General features: G+C 45.5%; 1 protein-coding gene across 1 annotated transcript; it reads left to right on the top strand.

Moving 5' to 3' along the window:
- The first annotated feature begins 16,732 nt into the window (after positions 1-16,732).
- On the top strand, positions 16,733-17,979 carry LOC146189775 (ADP-ribosylation factor-like protein 4A). The gene has a single exon (XM_084604539.1). It carries the CDS (start codon positions 16,895-16,897, stop codon positions 17,495-17,497), a length of 603 nt encoding a protein of 200 aa, XP_084460665.1. The 5' UTR covers positions 16,733-16,894; the 3' UTR covers positions 17,498-17,979.
- The last annotated feature ends 23 nt before the right edge of the window (positions 17,980-18,002 follow it).

Raw genomic sequence — 18,002 nt, 5'->3', positions numbered from 1 at the left:
CATCCCCAATCTAACTTTCTGACGCCCCCTGCTAAGGTTTCCTTCCCTTGGAATCCAATTTGTTACCCTAAGCGACCATCGGTTGTCCGCTCCACGCACTACATGTCCTGCCCATGCTCATTTCCTCTTCTTGATTTCCACTATGTCTAACTGGAGCTCTGACCCACTCTGCGCACTTCTTAACTATTAGCGTTACACCTACCATTTTTAGTTCATAGATATCTACGTTGTCCTACATTTAAGCAGAACGCTTTTCGTTAGCCTCCACGTTTCAGCCCTATAGGTGAGTACAGGTAAAATGTAACTGTTGTATACTAATAGTAGAAACATGCAAATATGCTTTAAATGTCCTTTCAGTGACGAGTGTCACTAATACTGTTCAGAACAAACCAACTACTGTTCTCGGGGTGCATTCGTGGACTGCATTTTATTCCGTAGAAAGAAAATGTGTGTTTCGGCTGTGTCCTGCATTGTCAGAACAAGGCTTCGCCAAGCACAGTAAACGAAAACAGGTTTCCAAGAGCTTACCCGTTGTATTGCTTGTATACTTTGCAACCTCGGTACCTGAGCGTAACATACCTAAAGCGTGGTCTCGGATAAATTACTGTACCTATTAAGACCGCACCTCAGAGTAACCTGCACTTCATGGTTCTAACCACAAAATCTGTCATTAACAATACAGTACGTTTCCCTACACTCTTCTCCTTCACCGCTTTAAAATTAAAGGTGCCAATGCCACCTAACGAATGAAAACTTCCGGATACGTTAGTGTTCTTTTGCAGTACTGGCAGATTTTTTCTTTCTCTTTGCCAAATTCGACACAATTTCACCACAGGCGAAGTACTTACTCCTCATTCAGTGTGTCTGAAACAAAAAAAAAATAGTGGTACAACTTGGTTTGAGCATTAGCTCTTCGTTGTTATGCTAAATGTCTTCCATTCAATAATGAAATTAGACACTTGGCCGCTTTCATTCTCACTCGACAGAGACATAAAACCCCGCCTTAACCACGACATACGAACATGCTTGCAGAGCCTAGGATTAGCATCCCTTGCTCATTATCCAAGAGGTCAACAATGTTATCCATCTATCTAATGTTAACTACCTTATCAATAACAACCTAGCACTTATCATCATCATCGTTCTTTGTCATCACTATCTATCATTACCATCCTTATCATTTTTATCATCATAATATTATCATTAAAGAGTACTATTAATGACCAATCACTCGATATGACATTACCAGGTGATGACGTCCCGTACGGCGACACATTTTGATGACACATTTGCGAACACAACACAAGCTAGCAGGGCTTCCGCCTGCGAAAAGGATAGCTACATAAACACTGACTACACACACCCTCGTAGTCCACGGCTGATTCAGTGAGGAGACACAAACAACCCTTTACCCAGGCTTTCAGGCCAAAATCTTTTAAGGGTTGTTAGAATTCTTTCAATGCATTTGCACACTATTTTCTTCACGTGGAATTGGTAGACACTGATATTCACTAGGCAAAGGTAAATTTGGCGGCTTAATATTTTTTCTCTGTTCAACGTTTTTCTTTGCGACCTAAGGTACGTTGGTAACCACCACAAATGATCTTTCTAGGATTTCACTCGAAAATCTTACCGCGTCCCAAGGTGATGTCGTAGCCTGCAAGTAGATTCAGAGGTTAAAGACACAGCAATAAGTTAGGCCACAACACCAAAAAATAGAGAAATGATTAAGTAGGAACCAAATATATATACCTCAGCAATTGGTCTAGAGCAAACTCATAATCTTTAAAATGCCAGTTAACCATCTCAAAAGCGTGGCTTTTTGGGCTTGTTGGTGCGTGAACTTAGCGAGATTGTAGCGCAGAGCAGGACAGGGCACAAGAAGAAACGAACAGCACAAGCGCTAACTTCAACAAATTTTATTTTGCACATGCAGCACACTTATATCCCGAATCAGGTTTTTAGACCTTAACTTCACCCTCCATCTTAATCGCATTTGCTGGGCCTATACCAGCCTCGTAGTAACAAACCTGTATTGACGTATCATTCTACACATTCAAAACTCGTAAAAAGAGACATCCTCGACATGTTTTTTTTTTTTTTTTTCAAAACTCCCTCCGGAAATCGTGTACGCACAAGTTAAATGAAAGTTTTAAGGAACAGTCCACAAGGCTGCCTAATGCTGGATATCCCACCGACGTCCAGGTGTCTGTCACCGAGAAGCTTCTTAGAAAACTAAATGGAGATCAATGTCAACCAACAGCCACCGTTGCTCGATGATAGAAAGCGTTTCACTGCAATGATGTACATGCACAAGATTTCCCATAACCTGAAGAGAATTGGACGGCGAGCAAATACACCTTCGTATTTTCGGCTCCGAAGAAACTAGCCTCATTGTGCAAAATTTGGAAAGCCAACAGCAATGGAGCACGTACTTGCAGGACTCGTCTTCAAAAGCCCTATGTGATTTCATTTAAAGTACCTTTATCGTGAAGGCAGGGAGATGCCTCGGGCATCTCCTTGTACCTATCGGGCAGACAGGAAGACAAATTCTTCCGGAGAAACATGTGTTAGCACTCCTTTTTATTTTTTCATGTGATAAGGAACTCTCGTTTTTTAGGCAAAGATACTGGTCTCACAAGTGATATCTTGTCTTTGGCGTATAAATGTGCTGCATGTGTGAAATAAATTTTTTTGGAAATTAGCGGGGGGTCGTGTTGTTCGTTTCTTCTTGTGTCCTTTCCTGCCCAGCGCTGCAATCTCGCTATGTTAACACTCTCCATAACATTTTTCTCTGCTTTACTTTCCAACGCGCGTTCAAATAGTTTTGTAACAGGAATTACACATTATACATAACGTAACAATTCTATTTCCGAAGTTTAAAGTAGGAGTTTAGTTGAAAAACCGCGAAAACGCGGAATTATATTTGCCGTCATTGTCAAGGGCGCTCTGATTGAAAAGATTGCAATCATACACGGAACGTAATGACATTATACGTGCCTATTGTTTTAGCACTAAGGATCTTATATCAATCACTGGCGGCAGTAATACAGGTAGAGGTCTAAGTAATATGAAAACGATTCTTAACAGTTATAACAGCGAAATATGGAGCGTAAAAACAATTGTCAGTAAACCACATACAAAAAAGCATTCTAACTTATACTTGAGAATGGAGACGCACACTAGTGAACCGGGTCTTTTATCTAGTACAATCATTAAGGTTGTAGCTACGGAAAAATTGCACCGTACTTGTCACAGTTCTATAAATAAAGTGCAGACGGTTACATACAACCGTATTTATACGTCCCTGCAGTACAGTATAAGCACAGTATCGTCAACATCTTTGTATCCCATCAAGAATGCTCATTATCAGACGCTGATACTTTTGTTCCCATATTGAGAATGCAGCTTGGACAAATATTACAGTACCTGACATGCTTCGTATTCCTTGATATGTAGTAAAAGACTCATTTCTAGCGTAACGTGACCCAGCAGAGACCGACTGCCCGGCCAGGGATACGTCAGTTCCCGCTAAAAAGGAATGACACATATTCGTCAGCACTGGACATCGAAACACGTAAATCTCACATGTGAGATGAATGTTCAAGCTACTAGCGCAACGCGTTGATAAAAACACAGAGATCGCCTCATCCATAGAAAAAATTAGAGGGTATCTTAGGTGTCTCTTAAGAGGAGAATGACGAAAGCCTACTCTTCCTCTCCTATCATTTGTCTCTCATTATTTGCCTTTTATCGACGTTCGTTGCAGTGCTACATATAATTATAATTGGTTTACAGGAAAGGAAAGGTGCAGAATCTGTCACGCTTTCTCCGACAAGTGTGCGTTTGGACGGTACACCATCGCTTCTGTCACGTGGCGTTCCTTGGCGCGCGTTCAAGTGTAAGAGTGCACATGGCAGAAACGCTAGACAAGATGAGACTTCTGGTTGGTCGCATCGAATTTGGCGGTTGGTGACGTCACTTCTCTGTCGACCAATCAGGTGCGCCACTGGCGCGGACAGCTTTTGTCGACGACGGCATGAGCCATTAAAGGCTTTCGCCTTAATAATGAATGAGAAAATCGTAGCGGGACATATTAAAAAGAAGCGAAGCACCGTGAATAAAAAATATCAGTTCTCAGCTGAAATCACGTTTGAAGAAGTTATGGCAGAGAATACAGAAACGGGCAACATGAGGGCGAACAATGAAGCGTGGCTAAAACTCCATCTTCATTTCTATTCGTTCGTCAAGAACAGCTTAAAGAAATGGTACTGAAAAGAAAAAAAAAACTTGTTTTCAGTGAAAGCTTAGTGCAAAAGGATACTGCGCCTGATTTTGTCGTTTCGTGTTTGTTTTCTGCTTACTCGATGCGTTATTGTCTTCCGTAGATATTGGCTAATTGGCACATACTACTTACTATTCGAAAATATCGCATAGCAGTAGGCGCCCATCACTGACAAAGTTTCTTGCCAGTGAAGGGTGGGAAAAGGCTACAGAGGCAAAGGGTTTGTTTCTGCGCCATTCCGCGACGGCCGCACTACGGTCGCCAGGCTGACTGGTGCACTGGCGCCTTTGCGACAGCTTTGACAAATAGGCGGTACAGTTGGCGTCGTTTACTAAAGATTCATGTAAGTAGACATGATCAACCAATTCGTTGTACTCAATAAATCGAGTCTTGTCCTGGCTTTAGAACTGTGAGTGTAAGCAGTTAGGTTACAAATACGGATTCATCCTTAATAATTCCTCAACAACCATACATTTAGAGACAAAAAAAAAAACTCACAAGGAAGCTTATGTACTTCTTAGTAACAGATGGCATGTTTCCGCTCCTTACATTCAGCTCCATTGACCAAAAGATAAGGGGTGCAGAGGAGTGCAGAGAAGGGGTCAGGCAAAGCATTGTAAAGAGAGTGGAACTTTCTGTCTTGAAAAGTATACTTACAGCTGACGTCAGACGGGGATAATCTGCGTGATTCTAAATGACAGTGAAATAAAAACATGCGCGGCATTGAAAATCTCCACTTTTGGATACATGACCCTGTCTTAATGAACACAATTTTTTTTCAAAGCTGCCCTAATTACTGTCTTTGTCAATGAATAATAACGAAACCATAAAGACGTGAAAGTGTTGGCAGCGCTAGGCTGTGTTGAATTTCCTTGCACAATAGCTCGTAGCGATATTCATATCATAAAATGTTTTCTGAAACTATCTGATAATCTGGGTGTGATACAGTAGAGAACAAGTACAGAGTTGGTGCTCCAATTACCTTCAAGAGTACTGCCTATATTCTGAAGGGCTTACTTTGGATGTTACATAAGCATTTTTAGCCTGGTACACAACTTGACATAATCAATGCACTTTATGGACAGAGAACACAAAAGCCAACGCCAGTGCGTATTAAGAATGTTGGGTAAGGGCACTGAAGCTCCACATTTAAGGACATGCATATGACGCGACAGCTTTAACGGATTCCGCTAGGCTCCCCTTGTGGGTCCTCGTTGAGGCTCGTGCATTTTTCAACCGGCTTAAACACTAATCCTTCAATTTCTGGCGCTATATTTTCATTCACATACCTTAAATGCCCTTCACGGGCATTACATATGGATCTAAAAACCTATAAATTCATTGTATTATATATAACAGTGAAATATAAAATCCAAAACCATAAACTCACATGAGCTACAAGAAGCAAAGAACACATGACTGGATTAAAAAAAAATCTTGATACGCATACACACGTGGACCACAATGCTGGATGCAAAGTATAAAAGAACACGATTCTGACAACAATCTATTATGAATCAGCATGAAGTAAGCACTTTAGTTTGGTAACAAATGCGTCGTAATTTTTTTTTTTTTAAATTTGTGCTGGCAGTTTATTCCGATGGTAAATTGCCAAGAAAATACGTGAATGCCGCATAAATTTGGTGTGAGCAATCTTTGGTTGCACTTTAAAGCCAAAGTTGTCTAAACGGGGCAAAATGCGACGTGCTAGCTTGATATGAGATTCAGTGAACGGCGATCGATAGATTGTGATAAAGCATGTGAAAGTGACACATCAAGTTGATAAGTCCGCGCTTTTCAAGTGAGCTTAAATTGGGGGACGATTTGTTATCTGTGAAGCTTGAGTATCGGGCATATTTCCTTGTGGTTGACCTAGCTGCTTTATTTTGAAGTGATTTCATTTTCTCTGCAAGATAGGCTTTATGTGGGTTCCAGACGAAACCGGCATATCCTAGTTGTGACCTTACCAAAGTTGCGTATGCTAACAGTTTGGTTTCCTGACATGCAAATTACAAGTGACACCTAATGAAACCGTGGGTTTTGGATGCTTTAGTGGTTATGTAATCAATATGTTTACGCCATGTCAAATCTGAAGAAATATAGACATGTAGGTATTTCACCGTAGCAATTGTTCAATGCCCAAGTTACACATAGAATAAAGGATGAGCTCAGTGGTTCTAGTTGTCGTAAGTGTTACAGCTTTAGTTTTTGAAACGTTTATTTCCATATGCCATTGTTTGCACCACTTAGCGATTTCGTCAAGATCCGATTGCAAACCATTACTATCATGAGGGTTAGAAATCGTTCTATAAATAACACGTTCTGTCATCCACACATGTAATACTGTCACAGAAGCCGGTAGAGTATAAGTAAGCAGATTTGCTGGACACCAACACAAAAACGCTGGCGAAAGAAGACACGGCTAGGGTAGCCGACTCGCAACTTGCGAGCTCTAAGAGAAACGAAGACGAGCGAGAGCCAGTCTCCCGAACACGGCCACATGGCGGCACCACTGAGCATTTAGCATTGCTGCATTGCCCCTCTCGGTGGAAAAGGCATCGGCCAGATGCCGCGTGGAGAGTTGAGGACAATATGAGCCAAAAGGTGCGTGAATAACAAGTTCGCGTGGAGAAGTAAGGACAAGCAGTCACAGCAAGGAAAAAATGGCTTGGTCTAGAAGGCGTGGAAGCGTTTCATTCTGACAACGTGTACGATTTCAGACTGCGCCTGCTGTCGAGCAGTCCTTTGGGGGGTAACTTCGTAAGTGACGTCGCTGAGTTTGCGCAGCACCTTAAATGGGCGGAAGTAGCGGCGCAGAAGTTTCTCGGAGCTACCCCGATGGTAAACAGGAGTTCACATCCAAATTTTACCGCCAGTGTTGTAAGTTGCCTATTTGTGGCAAAGGTTGCAGCGGTGAGCACCCCTCTCTTGCTGTCCACGGGCTCTCAGTCTAGCCAGCTGGCGGGCGCGCCCTGAGAGTGCGTGCTCTTTGCCGTTTTTTGTGCGCCAGCGGACTTAATTCGCGCTTGTAAAGCAAGCTACTGTGTCTGTATATGTATCTCATATGCCTTCTCCCACATCGTCACCCATCACGACCTTCTTTCTTCTCTTCTTCCCCTTTTCCAGTGCAGAGTAGCAGGCCAGATTTGAATTTTTCCGGCCAACCTCTCTGCCTTTTCCTTTCAATAAATCCATCTATCTATCTCAGCGTGCGTAACGAATTGGTCAGCGCCCCCTACTGGTGGGTGGGCAACATCTGGCAGTTATATGCGTCCAGATTTGGACAACCCTGCAATGGCCACAGGATTGGAGAAGGTCAGTTTACATCCCCATTCCAAAGAAAGGCAGTGCCAAAGATTGTTCCAACTACCGCACGATTGCGCTTATTTCGCATGCTAGCAAGGTGATGTTAAAAATCCTGCAAGGTAGGCTGCAGCAGTATGTGGATCGGGAGCTTCCGGACGTGCAAGCTGGGTTTCGCAAGGGCAGAGGAACTAGAGACCAAATTGCCAACCTTCGCTGGATCATGGAAAAAGCAAGAGAGTTCCAGAAACCCATTTACTTCTGCTTTATTGATTATGCGAAAGCGTTTGACTGCGTAGATCACAGCAGATTGTGGCAAGCTCTCCAAGAGATGGGAGTTCCAATTCACCTCATCTGTCTCCTCAGGAACCTTTATGAAGGGCAAGAGGCCACAGTCAGAACTGGGCATGGTCTTACTGATTGGTTTCCGATTGAGAAAGGGGTGAGGCAAGGCTGCATACTGTCGCCCTGCCTATTTAACCTATATGCAGAGTGCATCATGAGGAAGGCCGGTCTGGACGAGTCATCAGCTGGAGTGAAGATTGCTGGAAAACGTATCAACAACCTTAGATATGCAGATGATACCACTTTAATGGCAGAAAGTGAAGTGGAACTCAAGAGACTACTGATGCGCGTACAAGAAGAGAGTGAGAAGTTTGGGCTTAAACTGAACATTAAAAAGACGAAGATCATGGCGTCTTGCCCTATCAAGTCCTGGAGCATCAATGGACAAGAAGTGGAAGCTGTGACAGATTTTCTGTTCTTGGGCGCCAAGATTACCTCGGAAGGAGACTGCAGCCATGAAATTAGGAGACGCCTGCTTCTGTGAAAGAGAGCAATGGTTAGCCTTGACCGCCTAGTAAAGAGCAGAGACATTAGTCTGCCAACCAAGATCCGTATAACCCGTGCTATGGTCTTTCCAGTTGTGATGTATGGATGCGAGAGTTGGACTGTGAAAAAGGCTGACCGCCGAAGAATTGACGCGTTTGAATTGTGGTGCTGGCGAAGACTCTTAAGAGTTCCTTGGACTGCCAGAAGATCAAATCAGTCGATATTGTCGACCATAAACCCTGACTGCTCATTGGAGGGTCAAATTCTAAAGTTAAAGCTCAGCTACTTTGGTCATCTGATGAGAAGAGAGGAGTCGCTGGAGAAAGATTTGATGTTGGGAAAGGTTGCGGGTCGCCGGAGAAGGAGTAGGCAGCGAACGCGATGGTTAGATGGCATTCCCGAGGCGTTGCAGATGAAGCTATGTGATGTTAAGAAGATAGTGAGAGACCGGAAAGCGTGGCGTGACATGGTCCATAGGGTCACGAAGAGTCGGACACGACTGAACGCCTGAACTGAACTGAGCGTGATAACGGCTTCGCGTTCATCAAAACAAATGATGTCAAGCGTATCGTTTTCTGAAGTGCGATATTATATCCGAATGTGGCCACTAGCTTGCCCACCAGATAAATATATTAGCAGAAATTTGGCAAAAAGTACTATTTGAATGTAACGGAGTGGGATAGGTACTGTTTCAGTTTCTGCCCCAAACAACCTCCGCTATAACAAGGAGGGCGTCAGCGCTACCCCGCTGATTGATTTAGAAACTAAAAGACGTCTAACCACCTAAGTCAGATTTTTACTTCACACGTGGAATAGAAACCCACACGCTTTGAATGAACTCATCTGCTCGCAGCTATCCGTTAGTGACATCAGAAATCCAGCTAGGACCGGGGAAGAACTTCATGATGCTCAGAAATCCAATAAGAGCGAGAGAAATTTAGCAGACGGGGCAATGAAACTCAGTGCTAAGACAACTTTCAGTAACAGTGTTCATCAATTGATTTCTAGCGTGATTACTAGACAAGACAGCTATACTTACGCATTGCCCAAAGAAACGCTCAACAGCCCCCGCCTTCATCCACTTCTTCATCTGCTTCATCCATCACGCACGTGCCCGAGGTAGCGAACACTGCTGATGATGAGGTTTGATATAAAGCGTGAGTTAACAAAATGTCATATATTAGAAGAATGGTTTAAGCCAGTATAAAAAGCGACTGCAGTGAACCAAGCACAGCTGGCGGTGCAGAGATCACTGGATGGCAGGTGCGCCTGTCATTTAGCCACGTTACACAAGAGAGAGAGAGAGAGAGAGAGAGACTAGTTTAAGTAAAAAAATGTAGATAATTTAGTACGCCCTTAAGTCTGCTTACTCGCCACTCTGCGTGGTGACGGGATTTGTGCAGTTAAAGACGGAAAGAGTGACGCGCAGGAAAAATTAAAAGCCTAAAAATGAAAACGTAGATACCATGAAATCATAGGTGAGGTGCGTCACAGTGGAACGCAGACGGTTGAACGCTATTGCGACCTCTTCAGCCGTGTCTATGTTTCTACTTCGGATGGTGGCGGAGACGACTGGTGCGCCGCTACCATACTACCGCGGCGACTGCCGCCCCTGATAGGCCGCTTGCAGCGTCTACGTAGGCAACTTCTTTTACTCTGAATTCTTTTGCACTTTTAACCAGTGCTTCTGCTCTCTTCTCCTGTCTCTCCTTGTGGTATTCTGGATGCATGTTGCGGGGGAGAGGACGGACAATGATGTTCTCGCGACATTGTGATGGTAGGGCAACCTTGTCGGCTGTGCCCCTATCTATTTTTCGACCCACCCATTCTAAGATGGTTCGACCCGTGCTCGACCTACTTAATCTTTCATGCTGGGCGATTCTCACCGCTTCAGCAAGTTCCGTCCAGCTATTATGCACTCCCATTTCTATCAGGCGTTCCGTAGAAGAGGAGATGGGTAGACCCAGCGCCCTCTTGACGCAACGCCTGATGAGTGCGTCTATCTTATCTTTTTCATTGGTCCTGATGTTGAGAAACGGTGTGGCATAGCATATTCGACTTATTATGTGCGCCTGCATCAGTCTCAAGAGGCTTCTCTCTTTGAGGCCTCTGCCTTTGAATGCAATCCTCCTAAATATTCCTGTTACTTGCGTCGCGTATAGTAGTGAGTTTTTTTATCGTTCCGTCGTTATACCCGTCCTCTTGAATAAAAAGTCCGAGGATTCTGACTTGCTGGACTCTTGGTACGGTTTTGCCGTCGACCTTAATTTCTACGTTGAAGTCGCCCTTGCACCTCATTGATTTTGGATTATATATGAAAAGTTCGGATTTTTGCGGAGAGCACGAAAGACCTCTTTCGGCCGCGTAGGACCATAGACACGGCTGAAGAGGTCGCAATAGCGCTCGCTTGCGTCGGAACGAAGGCTAGATTGATCTTTAGCGACAGTAAAACTGCTCTCTGGAATATCGGAAAAGGCAGGGTCTCGCAAGAAGCCGCCCGAATTCTAAAAGCTGCAACTAAAATTTATCGCAAAATCACCCTAATTTGGGTCCCAGCACACACGTCCGTCCCCGACAACGAGGCGGCCCATGATTTAACCCGAGATCTCTACTTCCGGGCAAACGCGGAGCCGCCCGACTGCCAGGCGATGGACGAACGTTTGCAAACCTATAAAGAAATAATCGAAAATTATAGATTAGGAAGACGTCTGATGCCGCCACCGGATCCTAGCTTAAATAATAAAGAGGCCATAGCCTGGCGGCGATTACAAGCCGGAAATTTCCCGAACCCTGTCTGGTTGTTTCACACCCAGATAGAGGAGAGAAAAAAACGATAAATGTAAAGCCTGCGAAGCGAGGGGGACCCTCGACCATATAATTTGGGAATGCCCTAAGTCTCAGGGCGCTAGGGACAACATTAAAAGTAGAGAAGCCTGGATAACCCTGCTGCGAAGCGACGTCCCCGCTGACCAGCAGAAAGCCGTCCGCCTGGCGGCTGAGGCCGCGAATAACCAATGTATATTCGCCAGTCCATAGTCGCGGAGGTTCCAGCCCCCGTTCCTCAGGCCTGCGTGCCAGGAGCGGGGAGTAGGGGGCCTCCTAAATCGGTGGAAATTAAAGTTTTAATCAATCAATCAATCAGACGGTTGAAATGCAATCTCCTAGAAATGAGCCGACAGAGTACACGGCATAGAGTGCGAACAACGGTGGGGAACATGAATCGAATAGAGCTGTTCTAAGAAGGCCCCTTTCATATAGCCAGTCTCTGCTTCATATTACAGGTTAAGGGTTAAGGGACCCAATACACAGTCGAGTATTAGAGGCACTTGAGTGAATGATTCCATAACGTGTTGATAATGTGCACGCTCCCCGACGTAGACGTTATGACTTTGAATAAATTATACTCCGCTGTTTCTACTAAGCATCAGTTGCCGCAGTGTGAGGGTTCACTTTTTGACTTGAACGGAAAACAGAATTGCAAGGCGTTTGCAAACGCAGCCTTTTACAAAGAGCCTCCAAATGACAAGAAAGCCTGGATGCAATGTGGGACGTGAGCCCCGCCGGGGTGGTGCAGTGGTAAGACGCCCCACTACTGTGCCCGAGTACCCGAGTTCGAACCCGACCTCGGCGGCTGCGTTTCGATAGAGGCGAAACGGAGTGGCGTCCGTGTGCTGTGCGATGTCAGTGCACGTTAAAGAACCCCCGGTGGTCGAAATTTCCGGAGTCCTCCACTGCGGCGTCTCTCATAGCCTTAGTCGCATTGGGACGTTAAACCCCACAAAAACCAAACCAAACCAAACCGGTGTTAGACGTGTGCTGATGGAGTGGAGAATGTTTCGGCCAAATCAAGAGCCAGATTTGCTTTAGTAAGTGCAATTTTTCGCCACCTAATAGAATCCAAATCTTAGAAGTAAATCGACATGAAAAAATATTTATAACTAACTCTGCGGGTTTCTTCATTCGTTTTGTCATTCATAGGCTATGGTTCCACAACGGACTGGAATTCAAGCAAATCTTATAGAGTTACTGGCATCGATAGCCTGGCAATGTGGTTAACTAATCTCCAGAGAAATAACCTACCGATTAATTTTCTTTAACAGATTAGACATATATCGCGTGTTTAAGAGCCCGGGAAGGCAACACAAAGGCAAAGGCCTCAGTGTAAGCTTTAAGAGACGGAGTAGGACGCCTTCCGCTGCAGACGATGGGGAAACAGCATGTCGAGGGCATATAAGGCCACTGGAGGAAGCCTTTTATGAAGGCGAGCCATCGGTGAAGAAGTGGGTGTCTGCAGAGCATTTCCCGGCTTACAGTGGAGATTAATTTATTCCAATTAGGGAGCGTGCGCAATATCAACGCTTTATGGGATCTATCACTAAAATGCATATAACTCGACTGTGTATTGGGTACCTTAGCCTTCCATAATCAGCAGAGACAGGCTACGAGCCTTTATTTGATTATTTAGATAACACCAACCTTTTAGACAATAAACTCTAATCGATTCATGTTCCTCACCATTGTTCGCTCTCTATGTGAACGGCAAACATTCACTTCACACATAGGAACAGAGTCAGGGCTCGCGTCTTGCGCCGCGCAGCACAAATGTTTTTGGCTTTGGGGCTGCATCAAAGCTTCTGCAGACGGTGCTTCGGGGGAAATTCAATGCTGACCATAAGAGGTCTAATTATGTTACTGGTACGCTATAAACGTAATATTAACTTCTCTATCAGCAGTGAAGCAAGACACGCGAAAATCGCCACAAAGTTGGCTTCACCTCACAACACTCATTACACCGAACCTCAGCTTCCCCGCATAGCAGAAGAGTAGCGTAGTAAACTATCATGCCAGACAAAAGGCCACTTTAAATAGGACTCGAAGTTAACGTTACCAGCAGATGGCCAAGGCTGCGCAGTAGCGGCCGACCCGACTGCGCGCACGAAAAGTGACCATGTGGCACCACTAGGAGAAGTGGCCCTTGCAGGGGCACGACGCGCAGTTCTATATATAGAATGTTCTTCTGAAAGGGAGTTCGGTATAGGCGATCACCACTCCGATACATTTCCATGTGTATTTCCGATGCGATGTTCTGAGGGTATGGTAAAAGCAATAATTCCATGTATCCGGGTTCGATATATCCGGGATCGACTGACGTGTCAGCTACAGCAAAAGTTATAATAAGCAAAGCTAACAAAAAGTGCTTGACCAATATAAATGCCAAATTAGTATTAAAAACTTTGCGCCAAATAGTTAACAAGACCAAACAATTATTTGAAATTTTAAACTCGAATTTCTCGTTTTAGAAATGATCTTTTTAGAAATTAACTTTTTAGAAATGACTTCTTGCTCACAGCCATTGTTCCTCCGTGGTTCGCGCCGTTTCTCTCTATAATTTTAGTACTATTTCAATGGCGAAGCTATAGAGAAAGCGTGGAATCTGGCGAAGGCGCGCGATAGTGACTACCGAGAACACGGTTGGAGGCAGCTGAGAAGGACCTTTAGATCCGGATGGAGGTTGCTGCTGGTACGCCTGCATCGACAATCTGACAATCGCTATATCCCTCCTTCTCCGCGGTCTTCTTAATTGCGAAGCTGCCTAGCAAGACTAAAGGCTGAAAGATTGCGTCCAAATCCACTTGCAAATTTTAAATTGATAGTCAATCATAATAAATTATCAATTGTTAACTGAAATAAATAGAATGTACACCTTCTATTTTCTACGTTACATATCCCATAATCCACTATATTGTCGCATTTTCTGGACGATCAAGTAGCCTGGTGCTATGCCTAGTGGGTGCAGTCGAAGCTATATGTGACCTCCTAAAGTAACTGTAAAGTTCCTCAGCGAAGTTGAAGATCGGTAACTATCTTGCAGCTGGAGACAAGCGTGTCGTAACATCAATGAAAGTGACATGGTGATCAACTGAGCTGAGTGTGCAGTCAAATGAAGGCGCTTTTATCCGCGTTAGAAAACTGCTAAGCAGAGAGATATATTTTCTGGGGGGTTTGGAAGTGATCTGCTTTTATATCACCTCATGAAGTTACTCGTGTCTGCTGTTCGCAGTGGGCAAAAAAAAATGAATTATGGAACAGCCTGCGCGGCCACTCAACTGTACGCGTTTTTGGAGCCTTGTTATGCTTTGTTCGGTTACAGAAGAACTATTTCTTGCCGAGTAAGTTCGGTTGTCTTGATGCTATAGCGCAAAGTTCAATTTTTAATCAAAACGTTTTAGTGATAATTCAGTTAAGGCCTCCTCCTCCTGCCATTGGTCCAGTGAAACTATGCTCGACATAAGATATCTGATACGACTTGATGCTGTAGTGTATATTCAATTTAATTTACAGTTAACGAATGAACGGTAATTAATGAGGACCTGCAATTAGTCCGGTGTAATTATACTCGACTTAAGCTAACCAATGATATACAACTTGGTGTTGTACTGTAACGTTAACTTTTTTAACCAGGAATAACTAATCAGCTAGAATTAATTGACACCTACAATTCGTGTAAGGCAGTTATACTCTACATAAGAAGTCCAACAATAGAACCCTTAGCGCTCGTGTTGTGTCCTTCTACTCCTTAGTAGTCGTGTTTGTTGTTGTTGTTGTTGTTTTTCTTTGCGCTACCGGGGTAGCACAGTGGTTAGGATGCTCGACTACTGCTCCCAGGGGTGCGGGATCGAATCCCGGCCTCGGCGGCCGCGTTTCGCTGGAGGCGAAAAACCAGGCGCCCGTGTGCTGTGCGATGTCAGTGCACGTTAAAGAACCACAGGTGGTCTAAATTTCCGGACTCCTCCACTACGGCGTCTCTCGTAGCTTGAGTCGCTTTGGGACGTTAAACCCTACAAACCATATCAACCAATACGAATAAAACCCTTGTCGGTATTATACTCGACTTAAGCGACACAGCTAATGCAGACACATTTTTAACACGCAATCCATATAAGGCGCGCATGAGCCAGGTAATGCTATGCATTAAAAATCATAACGACAGCCGCACAGCCAGAGCCGCAGGGTGTCTGCAAGGCTGGTTTCACCTCGGTAACTTGTACCGGCGGTATCAAACTTCTCGAGTCGTCTTTGTTCCCAGTCACAAGTATACCGCGAATAATAATAATAATAATAATAATAATAATAATAATAATAATAATAATAATAATAATAATAATAATAATAATAATAATAATAATAATAATAATAATAGTAATAGTAATAGTAATAATAATAATAATAATAATAATAATAACGACGACGACGACGACAGCACAGTTGGAAACGAGCTTGGAGAACTCGACGGAGCAAATTCAGCTATAAAACGTCCAGGAAGCCGTGGATCGTCGCGTGCCTTATAAAATGAAGTGATTGTTACAGAAATGCTGAACATGAGCGTCGCCTTGCGCTGCGTCGTTGCATCGCGCAGCGAGAAGCAGACGACGACATCCGAAGCCGCTGGTCCAGATATTGACATAGTGACATCCGACACGTGACATCACGACACGCGACACGTGACAGCAGCAAGCAGCCAGGGACCGCCCATGTGCAGGCTGTTGTGAGATTTGTCTCACCCGTGTTGACTGGCGGGAAGGTAGCGCGACGAACGCAAGCGATTTATAAAGCGAATTCGCGAGCGTAGCATTAAAATTATTTTATTAACAATACCTTTCAGTGCATTCAATGGATAATATATATATATTTTTTACAAGCAGGGATGCATAGGCGGTTTCGTTTTTTTGTTTTGTCGGCCATGTCGTCTGCTCGCCAACACGGGCGACGTAACTGTGCGGTCTGAGGAAGCTGTTTCACTTTGTGGGCTCTGTCATTCTTTTTTTACAAGCAGTTATCCCAATGAACTTCGCTAAATAAGAGCATTCATTATTACTTTCTTTTTTTAGCCAGACTCCAGCAGCTTCACCCTTCACCTGCTTGGGTGAACCGATAAAGCTTCCTCTTTTGCGCGCTAGCAGCCGCTTTCAGTGCAAGCACGAGGTTTCGAGACGCAAACAGAATGCGAACCACCGTGATATGCGAACTAAACATTATACAAGGCTTCTGCAAGACATGCAGGATTTCGTGAGCGCAACGAAACGTATGAAAATTTACAGCGTTGAATACGCGCGAATGGGGGCAAAATTGTATGCACTACTATAGTGTAGTAGATTATCTAGTTTAGTATAATACTACGTCCTGCGACAGAGCTCCGTTCGCTCATATGGTGATTGTTCCCAGATAACGCGAATACACACGAGCTAGGCCAGTCTACATTTTCAAGTCGAGGGGCTCATTAGCAGCAGAAGAAGCGGGCGCGCGTCGTCTGCAGCTGGCCACCATGGGGAAGCCAGCCGTGCTGCTGTCATGGCGGCCGCGAGGTCGGGGAGTAGTTTTGCTGCTGCTGTAGGCGTCACCGTGTGTTGCGACCACCGTCGGGCGGGCATGCTGCGGGGCCGCGGCGGCAATGTGGGCCGCTAGTCTAGGCGCGACATGGGCTCGGCCATGGGCAAGGGCGCCTCCCTGCTCGACAGCCTGCCGCCCAACCAGTCACTTCATGTTGTGATGCTCGGCCTCGACTCAGCGGGTAAGACAACGGCGCTGTACAGGCTGAAGTTCGACCAGTATCTCAACACGGTGCCCACTATCGGCTTCAACTGCGAAAAGATCAAGGGCACCAGCGGACGCGCCAAGGGCACTAGCTTCCTCATCTGGGATGTGGGTGGGCAGGACAAGCTGCGCCCGTTGTGGCGCTCCTACACGCGCTGCACGGACGGCGTTGTCTTCGTGCTTGACTCCGTCGACGAGGAGCGCATGGAAGAGGCACGCCTCGAACTGCAGCGCGTGGCGCGAGAAAACCCGGGCGTGCCGCTGCTTGTGCTCGCCAACAAGCAGGACCTGCCGGGAGCCAAGGAGCCGCGCGTCATCGAACGCCTGCTCGGGCTGCACGAGCTCTCCGCCAGTCACCTGTGGCATGTGCAGCCCGCTTGCGCCATCATCGGCGAAGGGCTCGACGAGGGCCTCGAGCGCCTCTACGACATGATCGTACGCCGGCGGCGTCTCGCCAAACAGGCCAAGCGCAAGCCGCGCTCCTAGGACTACTTCCCCGCCCAGTCCAGTGTGTGTGTGTGACTTGACTGCCTACTAGTGCTCTGTGCGCGTTCCGGTGCTGCAGCTGGTGCAGCAGCAGCCTGAACGAACATCGATAATGTAATTTTACCTCGCAGGGTGGTGGCGCCGCCCGCCGGAGTGCATTGCAGCGGCTGCTCTTCCGAGAAACTTGGCCTGTGCGCCTATCACCGCGTCGTGCTCCAGTTTTTCCCTCGGCGGGCTGGTGCGCGTTCCAAAGTGTTCCTGTTTTTCATCCCCCTCCACCCAGCAACAACAACCTGCCCCCCACGCCGTGTGGTGTCGTAGTCATATTTCTTCTCATTGTGTTCCGGGGGCAAAGAGCTTCCGCTGCCGGTCGGCGTGCTGCTCGACGAGGACGCGCATTGTATGTATGTATACGCACAATTATTCGCTACGCCGGCCGCCGCAATAAAAAAGAAAAGAGCGAGCATGACCCATTGATTTGTCTTCCGGCGAAGTGCTGCTGCGG

This window comes from Amblyomma maculatum, chromosome 5 (assembly GCF_055883805.1).
Source record: "Amblyomma maculatum isolate TAMU_Amacu chromosome 5, ASM5588380v1, whole genome shotgun sequence".
NCBI lineage: Eukaryota > Metazoa > Arthropoda > Arachnida > Ixodida > Ixodidae > Amblyomma > Amblyomma maculatum.
The sequence above is the reverse complement of the archived record's forward strand: the minus strand, read 5'-3'. Positions and strand labels throughout refer to the sequence as shown.